At 39.7% G+C, this 17,207-nt stretch overlaps 1 protein-coding gene across 3 annotated transcripts in view; it reads right to left on the bottom strand.

Moving 5' to 3' along the window:
• LOC127412164 (thyroid adenoma-associated protein homolog) overlaps positions 1-17,207 on the bottom strand; it is a 128,706-nt gene that overhangs the window by 82,826 nt on the left and 28,673 nt on the right. For all 3 annotated transcript variants that reach the window (XM_051648306.1, XM_051648308.1, XM_051648307.1), the window contains exons 23-25: positions 6,595-6,727; positions 4,514-4,636; positions 4,249-4,371 (exon numbers count right to left, since the gene is read on the bottom strand). In XM_051648306.1, coding sequence (XP_051504266.1) covers positions 4,249-4,371; positions 4,514-4,636; positions 6,595-6,727 — 379 coding nt within the window. The remainder of the gene's footprint in view (positions 1-4,248; positions 4,372-4,513; positions 4,637-6,594; positions 6,728-17,207) is intronic.

Below are 17,207 nucleotides of genomic sequence, written 5' to 3'. Positions count from 1 at the left end.
ACAATGCTTGAAATTCCCAAAAAACTGAAGATTTCATACAAAGGTGTACACTACAGTCTTCAAAGACAAAGGACAACTGGCTCTAACAAGGACAGAAAGAGATGTGGAAGGCCAGATGTACAACTAAACAAGAGGATAAGTACATCAGAGTCTCTAGTTTGAAAAATAGACACCTCGCATGTCCTCAGCTGACAGCTTCATTGAATTCTACCCGCTCAACACCAGTTTCATGTACAACAGTAAAGAGAAGACTCAGGGGTGCAGGCCTTATGGGAAGAATTGCAAAGAAAAAGCCACTTTTGAAACAGAAAATCAAAAAGAAAAGGTTAGAGTGGGCAAAGAAACACAGACATTGGACAACAGATAATTGGAAAAGAGTGTTATGGATCTTAACCCCATTGAGCTTTTGTGGGATCAGCTAGACTGTAAGGTGCCTGAGAAGTGCCCGACAAGACAGCCACATCTATGGCAAGTGCTACAGGAAGTGTGGGGTGAAATGTCACCTGAGTATCTGGACAAACTGACAGATAGAGTGCCAAGGATCTGCAAAGCTGTCACTGCTGCACGTGGAGGATTTTTTGATGAGAACTCTTTAAAGTAGTTTAAGAAGTTCTGAACATTTTTTTCAAATTGTAATATTATTCTTTCACGTTTTTAATGTTCTGACTATACACTGTGATCAGCTGAATACCACTTTGGTGAATAAAAGTACCAATTTCTTTCCATAAGAGCAAAATCTGTACATTATTCCAAACTTTTGGCTGCCAGTGTGTGTGTATGTGTATATTATTATTATTATTATATATATATATATATTTCCCTCAAAGATTTTCAGTTGATGACACTCAAATTATATATCACATTATATATAATGGTGTTATTTTTTTCTAAATCGAAGCAACTATCATTTTAACCAAACAACCACTATGGTCAATTAGATTTAAAGGTACAGTACAGTAAAAAAAAAAAATCATGTTAGACATGTTTTCTAAACAGTTTATCATTTAATAAACACACGGAAGAATGACATTTAATCTTTTTTCATTTATATGCACTAATTTATCAATACATAGTAATAAACTACAATATCTACCAACAAATTTTTTGCTCAAACATTTTTAAAAAGTGCCACACAGGGACTTCCAAGAATATTTTTGAGTAATGACAAAAAAATCATTACACTTTTTATTCAAAAAACATTTTTAATTTTTTGCTACTGAAGTTTAAGACTTAACACTCAGGGGCCTGAGTAGCTCAGCGAGTACTGACGCTGACTACCACCCCTGGAGTCGTGAGTTCGAATCCAGGGCGTGCTGAGTGACTCCAGCCAGGTCTCCTAAGCAACCAAATTCGCCCGGTTGCTAGAGAGGGAAAAGTCACATGGGGTAACCTCCTCGTGGTCACAATTAGGGGTTCTCACTCTCAATGGGGTGTGTGGTAAGTTATGCGTGGATCGCGGAGAGTAGCACGAGCCTCTATGTGCTGGGAGTCTCCGCGGTGTCATGCACAACGAGCCACGTGATAAGATGCGCAGATTGGCTGTCTCAGAAGCGGATGCATCTGAGACTTGTCCTCCACCACTTGGATTGAGGTGAGTAACTGCGCCAGCACGAGGACCTACTAAGTAATGGGAATTGGGCATTCCAAATTGGGAGAGAAAGGGATAAAAAAATAAATAATAATAATTAAAAAAGACTTAACACTCTTATATTCGCAAGTTGAGACAGGGAGGGATTGTGAAACTAGTGACACAGACTTTATGAAACGTAATGGCCAAGATTAATTTAAAGATTCATTAAAATCATCAAGGTATTCACAATGATGCTTATGTCACCGGTCCTACTCGACCCGCCCCAAGCAGGATTCGAGCCGACGATCTCCAGCATGGGAGTTGGACATGCTAGCAAGGAGGCTATAAAAGCCATGGCCTCTAACCTCGGTCGCTTGTGCTTCTCTTAAGACCAGGAGAGTGAGGTTTACACACTGCATAACTATCATGTACCAGCTGGCAACCATTACACTTTAATTTTATATCACAAACAAAATCTTTATAAATATAATTAAAGGTGAAGTGTTTAATTTCTCTACTACTAGCACCACTAAACGAAATTGCAAAAATAAGCACTGTTTTCAAATAGCCTTCTTAATAAGCCCCACATCTTTCAATTATCAAACAAACAGATAGCCCCTTCCCAAAGTCACACCACTGGTTGAGTCAATGTTGTTGTGTCGGGCTGGACTGATCACTCAAAACAAAGGAATTTTTATAGTGTTTACAGTTTTTGAGAAAATGTACCTACAAAGGGCTTACTTGTAGTTGTCAATGCATATTAAGCTGGGATAGGAGAAAGTATTTTAACATCGAAAAAGTTAAACACTTCAGCTTTAATTTTCAAAACACCACCCAGCCCTATGTATCATTCAGCCTTTGGCTAACAGTATTACATTAACATGAGAGAGCAATAAGTGAGAGCACATGATAAACCTTGAGACCGATTTCAATGCAAAAATTGGTGTTACAGCTGAACGGTTCCCAAGAGAGCTTAGTCACAAAGCCCACGTCATGCAGTCATAGGAGCAACATAAGAAGCCAGATTTCGTGTCCAAAGTAATGCTGGACGAATCAAAGTTTATATTCGAAATGTTGCCGTCTCATGACTTTGATCATATTATTATATCGGCTTAAGAAACATTCCACACAGGCTACAAGAAAACTGAGTGAGTGCTGAGTGTAAATCTCATTTCAAGTTCCCCGTGGCTGACTACTACATTCTGGGAAGGATTAGGCTTACTGTACTGTACTGTACAGTAAAGCTTGGTGGCTTGAGCTCCGCTATAATGCATGAATGAAAACTGGCTAAGAACAGTAGTAGATCCCCTGGCATCTTGAAGTATGGAAAAATTACTCAAAAAGAATGGACTGATAAGAAAATGAAGTGAGGACAGACATATGAAAGAGATGCAAGGGAGGTGGACAGGTATGGGGGCGCAGGAATGTGACCTGGAGTTGTCGCCATGGTGACCTGTGGGAGCCGTGCTGCCCATGTGGAGGTGATCAAAGAGAGCAATCCAAGGCAATGGGCCAGGACCACCACACAGCTGTGTGTGTGTCTGCACGTACGGCTCCTGTCCCCCTGTGCTCTCATTCACTTTAATTATTAAACCGTCAGTACCTTAGCAACAGTTACTGCCAGACAGAGCGGTGCACGTAAGGAAAACGGTGAACAAATCAATGTGAGAATGAGAGGAGAGAGGGACAAGCATCAAGGAACGAGTTACAGTACACTGCTCTAGGCCGCCACCCCCCCAACCTAACTTCTTTATATGAAATGTTTTGCTTAAAATCTGTGCTTGTGCTATCTTTCTTGAAGAAATGTCACTTGGTTTGATATTTGATTATCTAATGCACTGACTTTCATACATTTTCAAGTGTGGCTAAATGTTCAAATACTGTCCTTTTTGAAGTCGCTGTATGTGTACTTAATATTTTGCCGCTTTTCTGGACAAATCCAGTGACAAGTAGCAGGAAGTAATTGGGGAGAGAAGGGAATGCTATCAGAATACTTTGCAGACTGGACTCCAACCTGCATCAACCGGGTGGTTGCCACAGCTCAAAAATGTCAAAGAACTGGTGCTTCAGTGAAATGCAAATGTACTTTAATGCCATTGGATTGAAAAGTGGAAGTGAAAGTAAAGATTTACAGTGAAAAAGGACTTAAATATCGATCTGTTTCTCTCCCACACTTATCATATCGCTTTTTCACTATAGATCTTCACTTTCACTTCCACATTCTTCTTCTTTTATTTCTTTTATTTTTTTTGGCCAATTCATATTCTACATGCTATGAAAGGTTTCTCACCCACACCAATCATATCGCTTCTGAAAACATATATTTAACCACTGGAGTCATATGGATCACTTTCATACTGCCTTTATGTGACTTTTGGAGAATCGAAGTTCTGGCCACCATTCACCTGCATTATATGGACCTACAGAGCTGAGATATTCTTCTAAAAATATTCGTTTGTGTTGAGCAGAAGTTAGAAAGTCATACACATCTGGGATGGCATGAGGGTGAATAAATGATGAGAGAATTTTCATTTTTGGTTGAACTATCCCTTTAATACAATTAATAGTACTTTTTGGTTAGTCAAGAACCTGACATAGAAAATGAGAGGTACAGAAATAAGAAAATGGGATTGTTAATTAGGTTGATGGTTTGTAATATGACTAAAACAGACACTTACAGCCCACACAGGAGAGGTGAACCCCAGAATTGCAGCTTGCATGCCCTCTGACACAAAAGGCACAATGTTCTCTCCCAGACGCGTATCTCGATACAGAGCCCGCAGGATATTCAGAGCGTGGACCTGTATGTCGAACAAACAATAAGTGATCAGATCTAATGGTAGATTTTAATGCCTACTACTCTTAATAAGTCCAAACTGAATTTCCTCTTGGAGAACAAGTGTGAGAGTGATTGTGAGAGTGTGTGTGTGTGTGTGTGTCCACCTGAGGCACAGTGCTGCTATCAGTAGCTCCATCATCAGAGGGCATGGCCAATGTTGTCAGAGATCTCATGGTCATTTTCAGAAGTCTACAGCTGGAGGACTTGGGCTCAGATGACAGCAGGGCCTTCACATAACAGACACGTTAAGATACAACAGTAATAACTAGGCAAGATAAGTAGTGTAGAAGTGTTTAAAAGCAGAAATGTAAAGATTGTAAATCTGTTAAAGCATCTGGATGATTTTTCGGTATGTTCGTGTTTGTTATTTGAGCTATGAAGTTGTATACATTGGCCTTTTTGAGGTGGAACTAGTTTTCTAGGTGAAGTGACTTCTATATTAGGTGTTAATACAATGTAATTCATGTGCGCGGACTTTGATGTAAACAGTGCTTTTCAGATAGTTACGTCACATCCCTTAGTAGAACCCTTGCACAGATGCAAGGCTTACTTTTATAGCCACTCATGGCATAAGTTGAAAGATTCAATTTAACTTCAGAAAGAGAAGGTTCGTAAGGAGCTCTTGAAATGAGAAAGAGCGCTTTACTCCGCTTGCACACAGGATGCAAGTTTGCTGTCAGGTCAAATATTGTGTTAAACTGTCTGCTTTAGTGTTGTGGTTACATATTTTTTATATTTATCTGCAGTGTTGCATGCTTGCCTGTTAATCTTCTATATGTGCATTTTTACAAACTAAAGGAGTTAAATTGGTCTGTGGTAATCACAAGCATGCCACGGATGCTGTTGACAGAGCTTAACATGTATTTAACCTGTAATATTCCTTTTAGACGGGGGACAGTGAATGACAGCATGACACAGGGAAATGACTCGCAGTATCTAACTATATTTTTCTCTCAACTTCTTTGTCCCTGTGAGCCACGAACCAAAGTGCGTGAACTCGCAGTGCAGGCCCACCTTTTCCTGAACATGCCACAGGAATGTACATTCATGCCAAGGTGTTGAGTTTATCCATCCTCTCCCTGTCTTATTCTCTGCTAAATCCCTCTCTTTGTCTTGTGTTCCAAATCTGAAAGCTCATTTTTCCTTGACTTCAGTATTCAGCTATTTTGACCTCTCAGAGGGCCGCCCACTGGGGAAGATGTCCATCATAAAAACTTCATAAAAAAATCAATTACTGATCCACAGATGTTCAGATAACACTGATAAAACTAATTGCTAGTGGTGGGAATCTTCAGAGGCTGCCAAACTGCAACTAGGTGTGGGTGGTATGACCAAAATATATATTATGGTATGAGTAATTTAATATCACGTTAACTTTACATCACAATATAGTTATTTTTTGCTGGAAATTCTAACCAAAAATTATTTAAATATTACACAACCACATAGTAATGTAGGTTTTTGATAATCAAGTGAATTAAATATTTAAACAACTTAAAGGGACTTTAGGGATATTGTTTTATTTTCTTAATAAATTAAGTTGCAACCGCTTCATAAACAACCTAAAGTTACACTATGCCTACACCAGCCACGAGCAGCATGTCACAATGCATTAAATTAAAATAACTTATTATACTTTATGAAGCTGTCACTGGAAGAGCTTGTTGTTTTAAAAAACAAAATGAAATTATTTAAACTAAAAAGGGATTTTATCACATTATTATCATCATTTCTTTTGGAACCTGATGAAAACTGCAACTTTGCTTGGCAACCGTAAACATCTATAGTTACCGGAAAAGAGTGGCGTATCACAATGCATCAAGAGTAAAAGGGTCCCATTATTATTATTTTTTTAAGTAGGCTATAGTTTTCTACTTGCTGTCGGATCTTTAAAATCAAAGAATGCATATACCACAGCACATCTTGTGTACATATGCATGCTATGGATGTATTTCACTATAACATCTACCATATCTATAGTACGTACTATAATTATGCATCTCTAAACCTTGCTTTTTTGCACTGAGAAAGTGAGTAGTATTCTGCTGGTCATGTGATCTCAACATGAGAGGGGACCACCATTATAGAATAAATTAGCTTGTTTAGGCCACTGGTGTGACTGTGAGTCTTTGATTCATGTGAACGTAAATAATTTGAATCATATGTAAAGGCCCAAAGGACTGACCTGAATATAGAAAGGTATTCCTGCACTGCGGCGGGTCGCGCAGAGCTTAGAGGAGGGGTCGCTGCACTTCACCTCCTCAAGAACTTCCTTCAGCCAGTGTGCTGGGAGCTGCTGGAGCGTAGCACTTCCACTCCTAACACACACGTATATACACACACACACACGCATACACACACGCACACGCACACGCACACACACACACACACACACACACACACACACACAGATTAAAAGGGCACAGATTAGAGGCAAACCCACATAATTCCTTGTTGTGGAAATATGAACATGGCATTAGCTCCCAGCACTGTGGCATCAAAGTTTGTGTGGTTCCCAGTGTCCTATAGTCTGATACGTTCTCTAATATGATATTATTCCGCATTTGTCAACAGTTTCACTGTTAGTTTCTATGCAATCTGAAAACTAAATTTGATCTAAATGTGATCCCAAAGCAAAGTTTTAACAATAGAATTTATTTTAGTTTTAGTTCACACTCAACAGGAATAAATGGCAGACTAGAGCCAAGTTATACTTGTGTGGAACAATACTGAAGATAAACATACATGTTTAAAAACAGTCTTTGTAGAATCCAGAGGTGGCTGACTCTATTGTTGATCCTAAAGAACTTAATCCAGTGGGACTGTGAGCCACTGTCAGACACAATGGTTAAAGTATTAAACCAAAGGTTTAGTTCTTATTAACCCTGGATTGTGAAAGTGATTGAAGCCAATGCAACAGGAAAAGGATTTATCAGATGATACCTTATTCACAAGACTGTGATGTTACTTATTAGGTTGGTCAAAGAGTTGTTAATACGTGACTAAACACTGGCACACATCCTGAAGCATACCAACTATCTAAATTGTTACTCTTCTTAATAAAAAACTTTATAATAATATTATTTATTATTATTATTTTACATTTTATGAAGTAAATGTGAGTGGACACCACAATGCTTAGGTTTTCTGGGTTAAGGCCAAAGTATACTTTGATTTTTCAGCATGCCGGTACCTCTTTCGCACAGTGCTTGTGACACAAATTATGTCATTGGTACAGTATGCGTGGACTGTCCACGTGCAGCCTTATTTTTCTAGACACGCGGACAGTCCACATTTCTGTGCACTGTAAGCTCATGTGCATGCCGTTGACTGTGCTAAAGGAGTATCATAAAACAGTCGTAGTGCGCATGTGTCGAACGTGTCCGTATGAGCTCACCATACTCTAGCCTTTGGTGGCCGACTGATATGTTTTTTTTTTTAAATGGCCGTTTTTTTTAATGGTCCATACCAATAGCTAATATAATGCTGATTAAATTACATTTATTAATAGCAAATAAGATGTACACAAAACAGATGGATTTAAATGAACATTTATTTTACAGAATATTTACTCAAAATAATCACTAATATTTGAAAACAAAACATATGCATTGTCCATTGACAAGGCTGTATTTTAGGTAGATTTTGGAGCTGACAATTGTTGGAACAAATCGTTCCTGTTATTAGCCAAACAGGCTCAGATATTGGCCGATCCAAAAAATCTCAAAAGATTGGTCAATTAATTGGCCTGGCAGGTGTATCAGTCCATTGGCAGGTATACCAGTTATCGGTCAATCCCAATAATCTCAAAATATCAGTCAATAAATCAGCCTGACAAGTACATACACTATGTCCACTGGCAACTATATCAGTTATCGGGTGATCGCAATAATCTCAAAATGGCATTCAATTAATTGGCCTAGCAGGTGTATAAATCTAATGGCAGGTATACCAGTTATCAGTCGATCCCAATAATCTCAAAATATTGGTCAATATTTTGGCCTGGCAGGTATATCAGTCCATTGGCACATATAGCAGTTATCATCGGTAGATCCCAATAATCACAAAATATCAGTCAGTTAATTGGCCTGGCAGGTATCAGTACATTGGCAGGTGTATTAGTTATCAGTTAATCGCCAAAATCTAAAAATCGCATTCAATTAATCAGCCTGGCAGGTATACCAGTCTATTGGCAGGTATACCAGTTATCGGTCGATCCCAATAATTTATCGGCCTGGCAGGTTTATCAGTCTATTGGCAGGTACACAAACACACACACACAACACATTTGGGAACATACCACCCTAAAAAAGGCAGCAGCTGAATGCCCCGCAATCAACACCTCATAACAGGCTCAGTGGTTACTGGTGAGGCCATGTGATTTTCTTTCTCCAGACTGTTGTATATACTATTTTTCCTATAAAGTGGTATATGCTATTTTTCTATATAGAACTGTGTAAAACATACTGTGCTTAGACTGTATTTTCACTGCTGTGAAACGGGTTGGTATGTGTGGGAGAAACACAGTGCCAGACTCTAGCAGACACTAGATAACCAGAAGCAGAAACTGTCAAGGCCCCCAAGGCTCTTGGCTGAACACACACACACACACACACACACACACACACACACACACACACACACACCATAGATAAGACACACATATGCACACACATAGTTACAGAAAAAGCTCCAAGCTCAGTTCTTCTGAAACACTTTGATTTTGCACTCTGCCTGTGAAGCTCAATTAAGACAAATAGATTGATTCAACTGCACCTCTGGCCTCTGGTGTCTCATTCTTACTTCTAATCCACAATACAACATTCCTGGCATTGTCGGCTTTGTTAATGTTTGGTTATTTTTGTGTCATAAACCGGTGAGATTATATACACCCTGCTACATATCTGTTCTTTGAAGTTAACATGGCAAAGAATTCAAAATCCTCGGGTTCTGGAGATATTAAAAGACACTTACGTGCTCAAGCTCAAACTTCTGACAGGCCTGCAGAACAGGGACTCGGTTTGGACAGTGCAGCGGGAGAAATCCAGTGGCAACTGGCGAGCATGTCTGTGATGCTGACGAAGGTTGTTGCAGACTTAGAGGATCTTGCTGTAATACGTCGATCGATTAAGGTGATGGAAACAAAATTCTCTGAGTTGGAGAGACGGATCGATTATCTGGAGTCATTGGAGAGGGAATTAGCTGCTAATCCGCTAGCGACCAAGATAGACTTGCAACGCGTTTTGGAAAAACTGGAGGATTTTCTGGCGAAACAACATCAGAATTGTTGGAATTCCTGAGCAGGAGGAAGGCTGAGATACGGTGAAATTCCTGGACAAGCTCTTCCCGAGTCTGCTCGACATAACAGGCCACAAGCTGAAAATCGATTGAGCTCACAGGGCCCCGGCTCAGAGATCCGCTGAAGGAGACAGGCCCTGATCAATTCTGGCCAAATTCCTGAGATCATCCGATAAATATCTTGTGTTGCACAAGGCGAGGAGCAAAGGAAAGCTTTCTTGGAAAAATCACAGCATTTTCTTGTTCCCAGACTTTGCAAATTCAACAAGAGAGAAATGTGATCGATTCAAGGAATGCAAGAAACGTACATTAACAGAAAATCGCTTTTGCACTGATGTTTCCGGCCAAACTGAGAGTAGATACTAAGGAGGTCCGCAAAGTATTTACATGCCCGCATCAAGCATTGTCTTTCATAGAGTCAATGTGGGCCCCGAGTGAGCTGTCTCGCTGTACATACACTCGACTGTCTGAGGAAGCTGAGCGCCATTTTGTTTCTTTTTGTGTTGATTCCGTCTAGCGGCTGGAGCATGTTTTGTGTAGTAACACTCCTTCAAGGAACTCTTGCATTGATGGAGGATCGCTTCTGCACTGACGTTTCCGGCTAAATTGAGAATCCTAAAGATGGCCGCAAAATATTTACATGCCCACAAAAACCTATGTTTTTCATAAAATCGATGGACTGAGGAAGTCATAGTGTGTTTCTCACGTTGACCCCAAGTAGCTTGTCTCGCTGAATATATACTTGACCATACGAGGAAACTGGGTGCCTGTTTTGTTTCTTTTTGTGCTGGTTCTGCCTAGCGGATGGAGTTTGTTTTGTGGAGTAACACTCCTTCGGGACAGTTGTGGATGAAACTGCTCTTTCTTTCTGTTTATGCCTCCTATTGGCTGAACACTTGTTTGACTGACCGAGGTGCTGGTTCTTGTGCTGGTTCCACTAGCGGCTGGAATTTGTTTTGTGGAGGAACACACCTTTGATACAGTTTTGTGAATGAATCTTCACGTTCTTTGTGCTTATTCTGCCTATTGGCTGGAGTTTGTTTTATATATTATTTTCTGTTATAAAATTCTGTCTCGCAGAATTTGTATAGAAGCACCGGACTTGAGCAATTCAACGGCAAAGTTGTCGCGGGGACTCTCACAGGCATACATGGACTTTTTGAGGGATGGACGCCGGTTGGTGCTGTCGTGCGTGGGGTTAATGCACACGTTTTTCTTTTTTCTGTTTGTTTGGTTCTGGGGGAAGTTCGGGGTCTGACTGTTGCACTAATGTTGGAATGTGGTCTTTATTACTTTATTTTTGACACACAATCTTTTTTTTTTTTATGTGTCAGAATGTCAAATGTTAATGAGTGGATTATCTCTCTCCACGTGGAATGTGAACGGTTTGGGGCACCCCATAAAATGAAGCTTAATTCTTTTCTTAAAACGTAAGAAATTTGATATAGTGTTTCTTCAAGAAATGCATTTTTCTCTGCAGGAAGCTGAAAAATTTGGGAAGATATGGGGTGGACATGTTTTCTTTAGTGCTGGCTCAAGTAAGAGCAGGGGAGTCATTACACTGATAAGTAAACATCTACAATTCAAATGTCTCAAACAGATTAAAGATAAATTAGGGATAGTCATTATTGTTTTAGCAGAAATTCAGGGGCAAAGGTTGATTTGGGCTAATATTTACGCACCTAACGCTGATGATCAGGGCTTTTTTATTGATCTTGAAAGGATGCTGCAAATTGTTGGCCCCCTTCATGATATAATATTGGGAGGAGACCTTAATCTGTTGATGGACTCAGTCCTTGATCATAGTGAAGCAAAAGTGTGCAAGCCCCCCAGAGCAACATTGACGCTTCACAGGATGTGTAAATATCTTGGTCTTACAGATGTTTGGAGACTTTTAAACCCATCTGGGAGGGACTATAAATTGTTTTCATCAGTCCATAAGATTTATTCTAGAATAGATTTTTTCTTGATATCTAAGTCCCTCATTTCATCTGTTGTTGATTGCTCAATTGGAAACATCTTAGTCTCAGATCACGCCCTGGTGAGTTTAGAGGTGTTGCCACATACGGAGAAAAATAAATAATATAGTTGGCGCTTTAATGTATCCCTTTTGAAAAATCCTGATTTCCAACAAATGTTAAAGGCTGAAATCAATGTCTATATGGAGACCAACGGGTCCTTAGTATCCTCTGTGGGCATGGCTTGGGAGGAACTTAAGGCAGTTCTTAGGGGTTGGATCATACAGTATGCCTCATTCATCAAAAAATCCAAAGCAAGAGAACTCGTGGAGTTGGAAGGGAATATTAAAAATCCCGAGGCAGAGCTGAAGTGCCGAATGTCGTCTGATGGCCTCAGAGAATTGACCCGACTGAAATACAGATATAATACTATTTTGTCGCGGAAGATGGAGTCAATCCAAAGACAATCATACTTTGAGTCAGGGGACAAAGCAGGGAAACTTTTGGCTAGATATATAAAGCAGAGAGAGTCTTTTCTACCATTCCCTCAGTGAAATCTGCTGGTGGTGAAATATTTACCTCAGCCGTTGATATTAATAATGCTTTTAAAGATTTCTATCTTGATCTTTATAGTTCCTCATTTTCGTCCACCGATGAAGATATAAGAAACTTTGTGGAACCATTAGAACTCACTAAACTGATGAAAACAATTCTCTTGATTCTGAGATAACCTTGGAGGAGCTTGATGAGGTAATTAAGGCCTTGTCTACAGGCAAGGCTCCGGGCCAGATGGCTTTGCTGCTGAGTTTTTTTTTTAGATCTTATGCTACAGAACTGGCTCTACTTTTGTTAGAAGATTATACAGAAACATTAAAGAATGGGAAGCTTCCACCAACCATGACACAAGCCCAGATCAGTCTGATTCTTAAAAAGGACAAAGATCCAAGTGAGTGTAAGAGTTACCATCCAATTTCCCTGATCCAGCTAGACATTAAAATTTTGTCAAACATTTTGGCTAATCAGTTAAGTAGTTATGAAACCTCTTATACTATAAGAGATGTCATAAGGTGGGGATTTCATCAATATTATGTGGTCAGTGGCGAATGATCAGACTCCGGTTGCTGCCATCACACTTGACGCTGAAAAGGCATTTGATATGGTAGAATGGCATTATCTTTTTAAGATGTTGTTAATATATGGGTTCGGGAAGACTTTTATTGGATGGATTAAGTTACTTTATAGACACCTGGTAGTGGTGGTATAAACAAATGGATTAAATTCAGATTATTTTACTCTTTCCCCATTATTGTTCTGTCTTGCCCTGGAATATTAGCAGCCGCAATAAGACAGGAGGATGATTTTCCAAGGGTGATGGCAGGCGGTATGGCACATAAGCTTTTGCTTTACGCAGATTATATTTTATTATTTGTCTCTGACCCCACTAGAGCTATGCCTTGCCTCCACAGAATTATTAATTCCTTTTCTAAGTTCTCAGGATACAGAGTCAATTTGTCTAAATCCGAAGCTTTGGCTCTGACAGCATACTGCCCAGTAACGGCTTTTCAGCCGGGCGCTTTCCAGTGGCCCAAACAGGGCATTAAATATTTGGGCATTTTATTCCCAGCAAATTTGTGTGATTTAGTTAGAGTTAATTTTGACCCCTTAATAAAAATTTTTTCGAGCAATGTGGGCAGGTGGGCTTCATTACATTTATCTATGTCTGGGAAGGTTAATGTTATTAAAATGAATTGTATTCCAAAATTCAACTACCTGCTACAGCCTCTCCCTTTAGATGTCCCCCTCTCTTATTTCAAGCAATCTGATAGCATAGTGAAGTCCTTCATTTGGAATGGTAAGCGTCCCAGATTACATTTCAATAAGTTACATAGGCCGATTGACAAAGGTGGGCTAGGCCTACCCAAGATTTTGTTTTATTATTATGCATTCGGTCTCAGACATTTGGCTCATTGGTCGATTCCACCTGAGAGAGCCCCTCTCTGGTTTGTCATCGAACAAGAAGTTCTAACCCTATTTTGCCACTGCAAAACCTTTCTATCAAACTAACCGTAGAAGTTAAGTCGCACCCCATTATCTCGCATTTGCACGCGGTATGGACAAAAGCGTCCAGAGTGTTCAATTCGGACATTTATTTAAATGTTGCCTCGAGCATATGGCTAAACCCAAAATTTCGTATTATTAAGTCCCCTTTCTGCTGGTCAGAGTGGATTGTGAGGGAGGTTAATATGCTCGGTGACATATATGAGAGTGGAGTGTTGAGATCATTTGAAAATTTGGTCCAACATTTCAGGATTCCCATATATCAGTTCTTTAGGTACTTACAGCTGTGCCACCTGCTCTGTATTATTTTTGGGAGTAGCATACACCCACCTAAAGGGGCAGATACTCTAGAATTGGTGATTACTGATTTTGGAAAAGGTCATGAGGCATCAGTATATCACTACCAGCTAATTCAGAGTCTGGGGGACGGAGCTTCAACTTCTCTCAAGAGATTATGGGAGAGTTTTAAACTTGGTATTGGAGAGGGAGTGTGGGCTAGGATTCTAAAAAGTTTACATCTAGATATTTAATGGTGCGCCTGATGCAATTTAAGATTTTGCATCGATTATATTGGACACCCTCTAGATTGTATAGACTTGGTCTTAAAGACACACCCACCTGCTGGCGATGCCAATCAGAAGACGGGGACACAACCCATGTTTTTTGGGGATGTGTTAAGATACAAGAATTCTGGTTGAAGATTCAGAGATTTATGTGTAACATTTTGGACACACAATTTTCATTTTGCCCCAGACTCTGCATTTTGGGTGATGGGCAGTCATTAATTTTGGGGATAGCCACTTGAAAGGTTGGGTCTTGGCCGGAGTTATGGTTGACAGGCGAATCATTCTTAGGGGGTGGAAGATGGCTGGGGCACCCTAGTTTCGGGAGTGGTGCGGGGAGATGGGTGGGTTGGCAGCATTTGAGGAGGCGATTTATAGAAGGTTGGGAAAATGGGATTTGTTTAATAGGAAGTGGGGTGGATATTTAGCTTTTTTGGAGAGTTCTCGGGGAGGGGCAGTGGAGAGGGATTTTTGATTTTTAATTTTTAGTTTGATGTGTATGAGCACTCGTTATTTTTTTAGTTTGTTTTTAAAAAAATATATTTTTATGTTATAATTGTAAGTGACCACTGTAGCATGGGGACCCAACTTAATGCTAGAGACCAATAAGACCGTCTCAAGTGGGTATTTATGCTCTCGTGGCATGATGGTCATGCGATTCTAACTCTCAACCTATCGAAGGACACTAAATCGGGCGGTAAGTAATGCCACCGTCAATTTAGAGCAATACACCGCAAAAGTGGAAGAAGCCCGGCGGGGAATAATATGGGGTTTCCTGAAAGAATTAATGCAAAAAAAGTAGACTGGTCTAAAGTGGCAGCATCAAACAAAAACCAGTCAAAGGCATGGTCGATTATTTTGAGAGGTTAGGGGTGGCGTATATTCTCAGGCATCAAAGGTGCTTCCCGAAGTGCGAAAGGCACTCACTGCGTCCATTCCTAGTCTGATAAACCCATCAACAGTAACCGATAGTATGCAAACGATGATGATGTGCACCAAGCAATTAGCTTGGAACTCACATCAATAGCTTGAGCGCCACAGCTCAATCAGTATTTGGGATTGACAACTGTATTTACAGACTATAGTGACTCTCAAGTTGTCCTGTTCTTCATACAACATCAGACAAAAGTAGATCAAATAGTAGCTGTGTCCAAATTTGTGTACTATCGGAGTATGTACTGCATTTGAGGAAAAACTTAATAAATACGTTCTTTGTGTATGCAAGTGAGTAAAATGAAAACATTCCTGGACACACTTCATCTGGGAACATGGGTATTGTTCGGTGACCCAAATATATGGCATAATAATAATACTCGCTAAAAAATTTACTCAGGTTTTGTTAAACAAGTACAGTTTAACCACAAAGAACAATTTTCTTGGTATTCGGGTATTTCTCGCCTACTGTTTTATGAATACTGACTATTCAATTGACATACTGCTTTTGGCATACTATATAGTAGGTAAGTACAGTATGCATATTCAGATACTGAGGATGTCTGTGTAGACAGGTAACCAGAGTCGATCCACTTCATTAATTTGCAATAGCTTTCAGTAATGCCTGTAACCATAGTGACATAATAGTAGTAAACATCAAGTCTTTCTATTTTGTTTTTAACAAACTATTTTGGGTAACTTTCACTGCTTTCAACCTTTTAAATATGCAGCGAAAAGCTGTCCAGTTCATTCCAGTTTACTTTTCTCCTTCTTGCTCTTCCTAAACACTACAAAACAAGAGTGTTGTCTCGCTAAATATGCACAATACTACTAATTTCTGTCATTTTTAGTAACCTGAGAGAGGTGGCGTTCTAACATTAAGCCGCAGTCACTAGGCTTCAAAGATGCGAAATTATTTTGGACACGGCAACGGACAGGATATGATGTCATGCTCAGGGGCTTCTACAGTATATTTAGTAAATAATAAATCACAAAAAAGAAATACGATTTTATTCAAAATGTTAAAATATACCAAGTACTCACTTTTCTGCAACAATAAAAACACAAAGCTTTGAAATATTTCTTTTTTTGTATTAAACCAAGAGGTCAGTGTGATGTTTCAATCTTCTGTTAGTCAGAGGTCTTCTCGTCATTTGAATCTGCAGGTGAGAGTTCTCCAAGTTTGAACTTTGGTACGCATGAGCTCATGTTTTCGGTCTTCCGCTTCAAGTTTCAAAGTGTAGTGCGACGGCAGCTTTATTACTTGACAGGATGCGGCTCATGCCATTTGTCAATGACTTGACAGGCAACTAGTTCTGTTCATACTGCCCATCAACCGAATTCATTCTCAAAATTTTATTCAGAGTCCTTAACATTCAATGAAGTAACTTTGATTACAAAAATCGTATTTAACATCCTAAAGAGCAACCGTATTCTGCTGCTGTTTGAATGTAGCCAAAGTATCAGAAAACATGCTCTACCCACAAGACTGCAGCTCCAAATTGTGTACGTGTTTGCGTGTTTATCCGTGCCTGCACCTTGAAGAATAATTGTAGGTTTTCGTTTTCTCAGTCATCTAAGCTCAAACGAACAATTGCATGCATTTGATATAAACAAACAAAATGAGACCACAAAGAGCTGGAAAGTAGGAGAGGAAATTTTGAACATAACAGAGTGCTGGAATAAAGTCAGATCATTAAAGATGCTCCCTCAACAACTATAAAGCAGAACAAACCTAATGTCCCATTCATGTCACGCTTGTGGCGCTTAACCTCTGCTCAGAGACCACATTTTAGAAATCATTAAATCTCAAATTTCCAGATGTTAACAATTTTCAAACTTCCTGATTATTTGTAGCTAATCCTTGAGGAGCAGCGCTGGTTTGCAGCCCAGCAGTTGAGAGGAGGTAGGGATGAAGAGGAGGGGAGTTGGTTGGATTGATTCAGGTATGAAACACGGCTGCCAAGCACAACATCAGGGGCTCTGGT

Source organism: Myxocyprinus asiaticus, chromosome 21 (genome assembly GCF_019703515.2).
Source record: "Myxocyprinus asiaticus isolate MX2 ecotype Aquarium Trade chromosome 21, UBuf_Myxa_2, whole genome shotgun sequence".
In the NCBI taxonomy this organism is placed as follows: Eukaryota; Metazoa; Chordata; class Actinopteri; order Cypriniformes; family Catostomidae; genus Myxocyprinus; species Myxocyprinus asiaticus.
The sequence above is the reverse complement of the archived record's forward strand: the minus strand, read 5'-3'. Positions and strand labels throughout refer to the sequence as shown.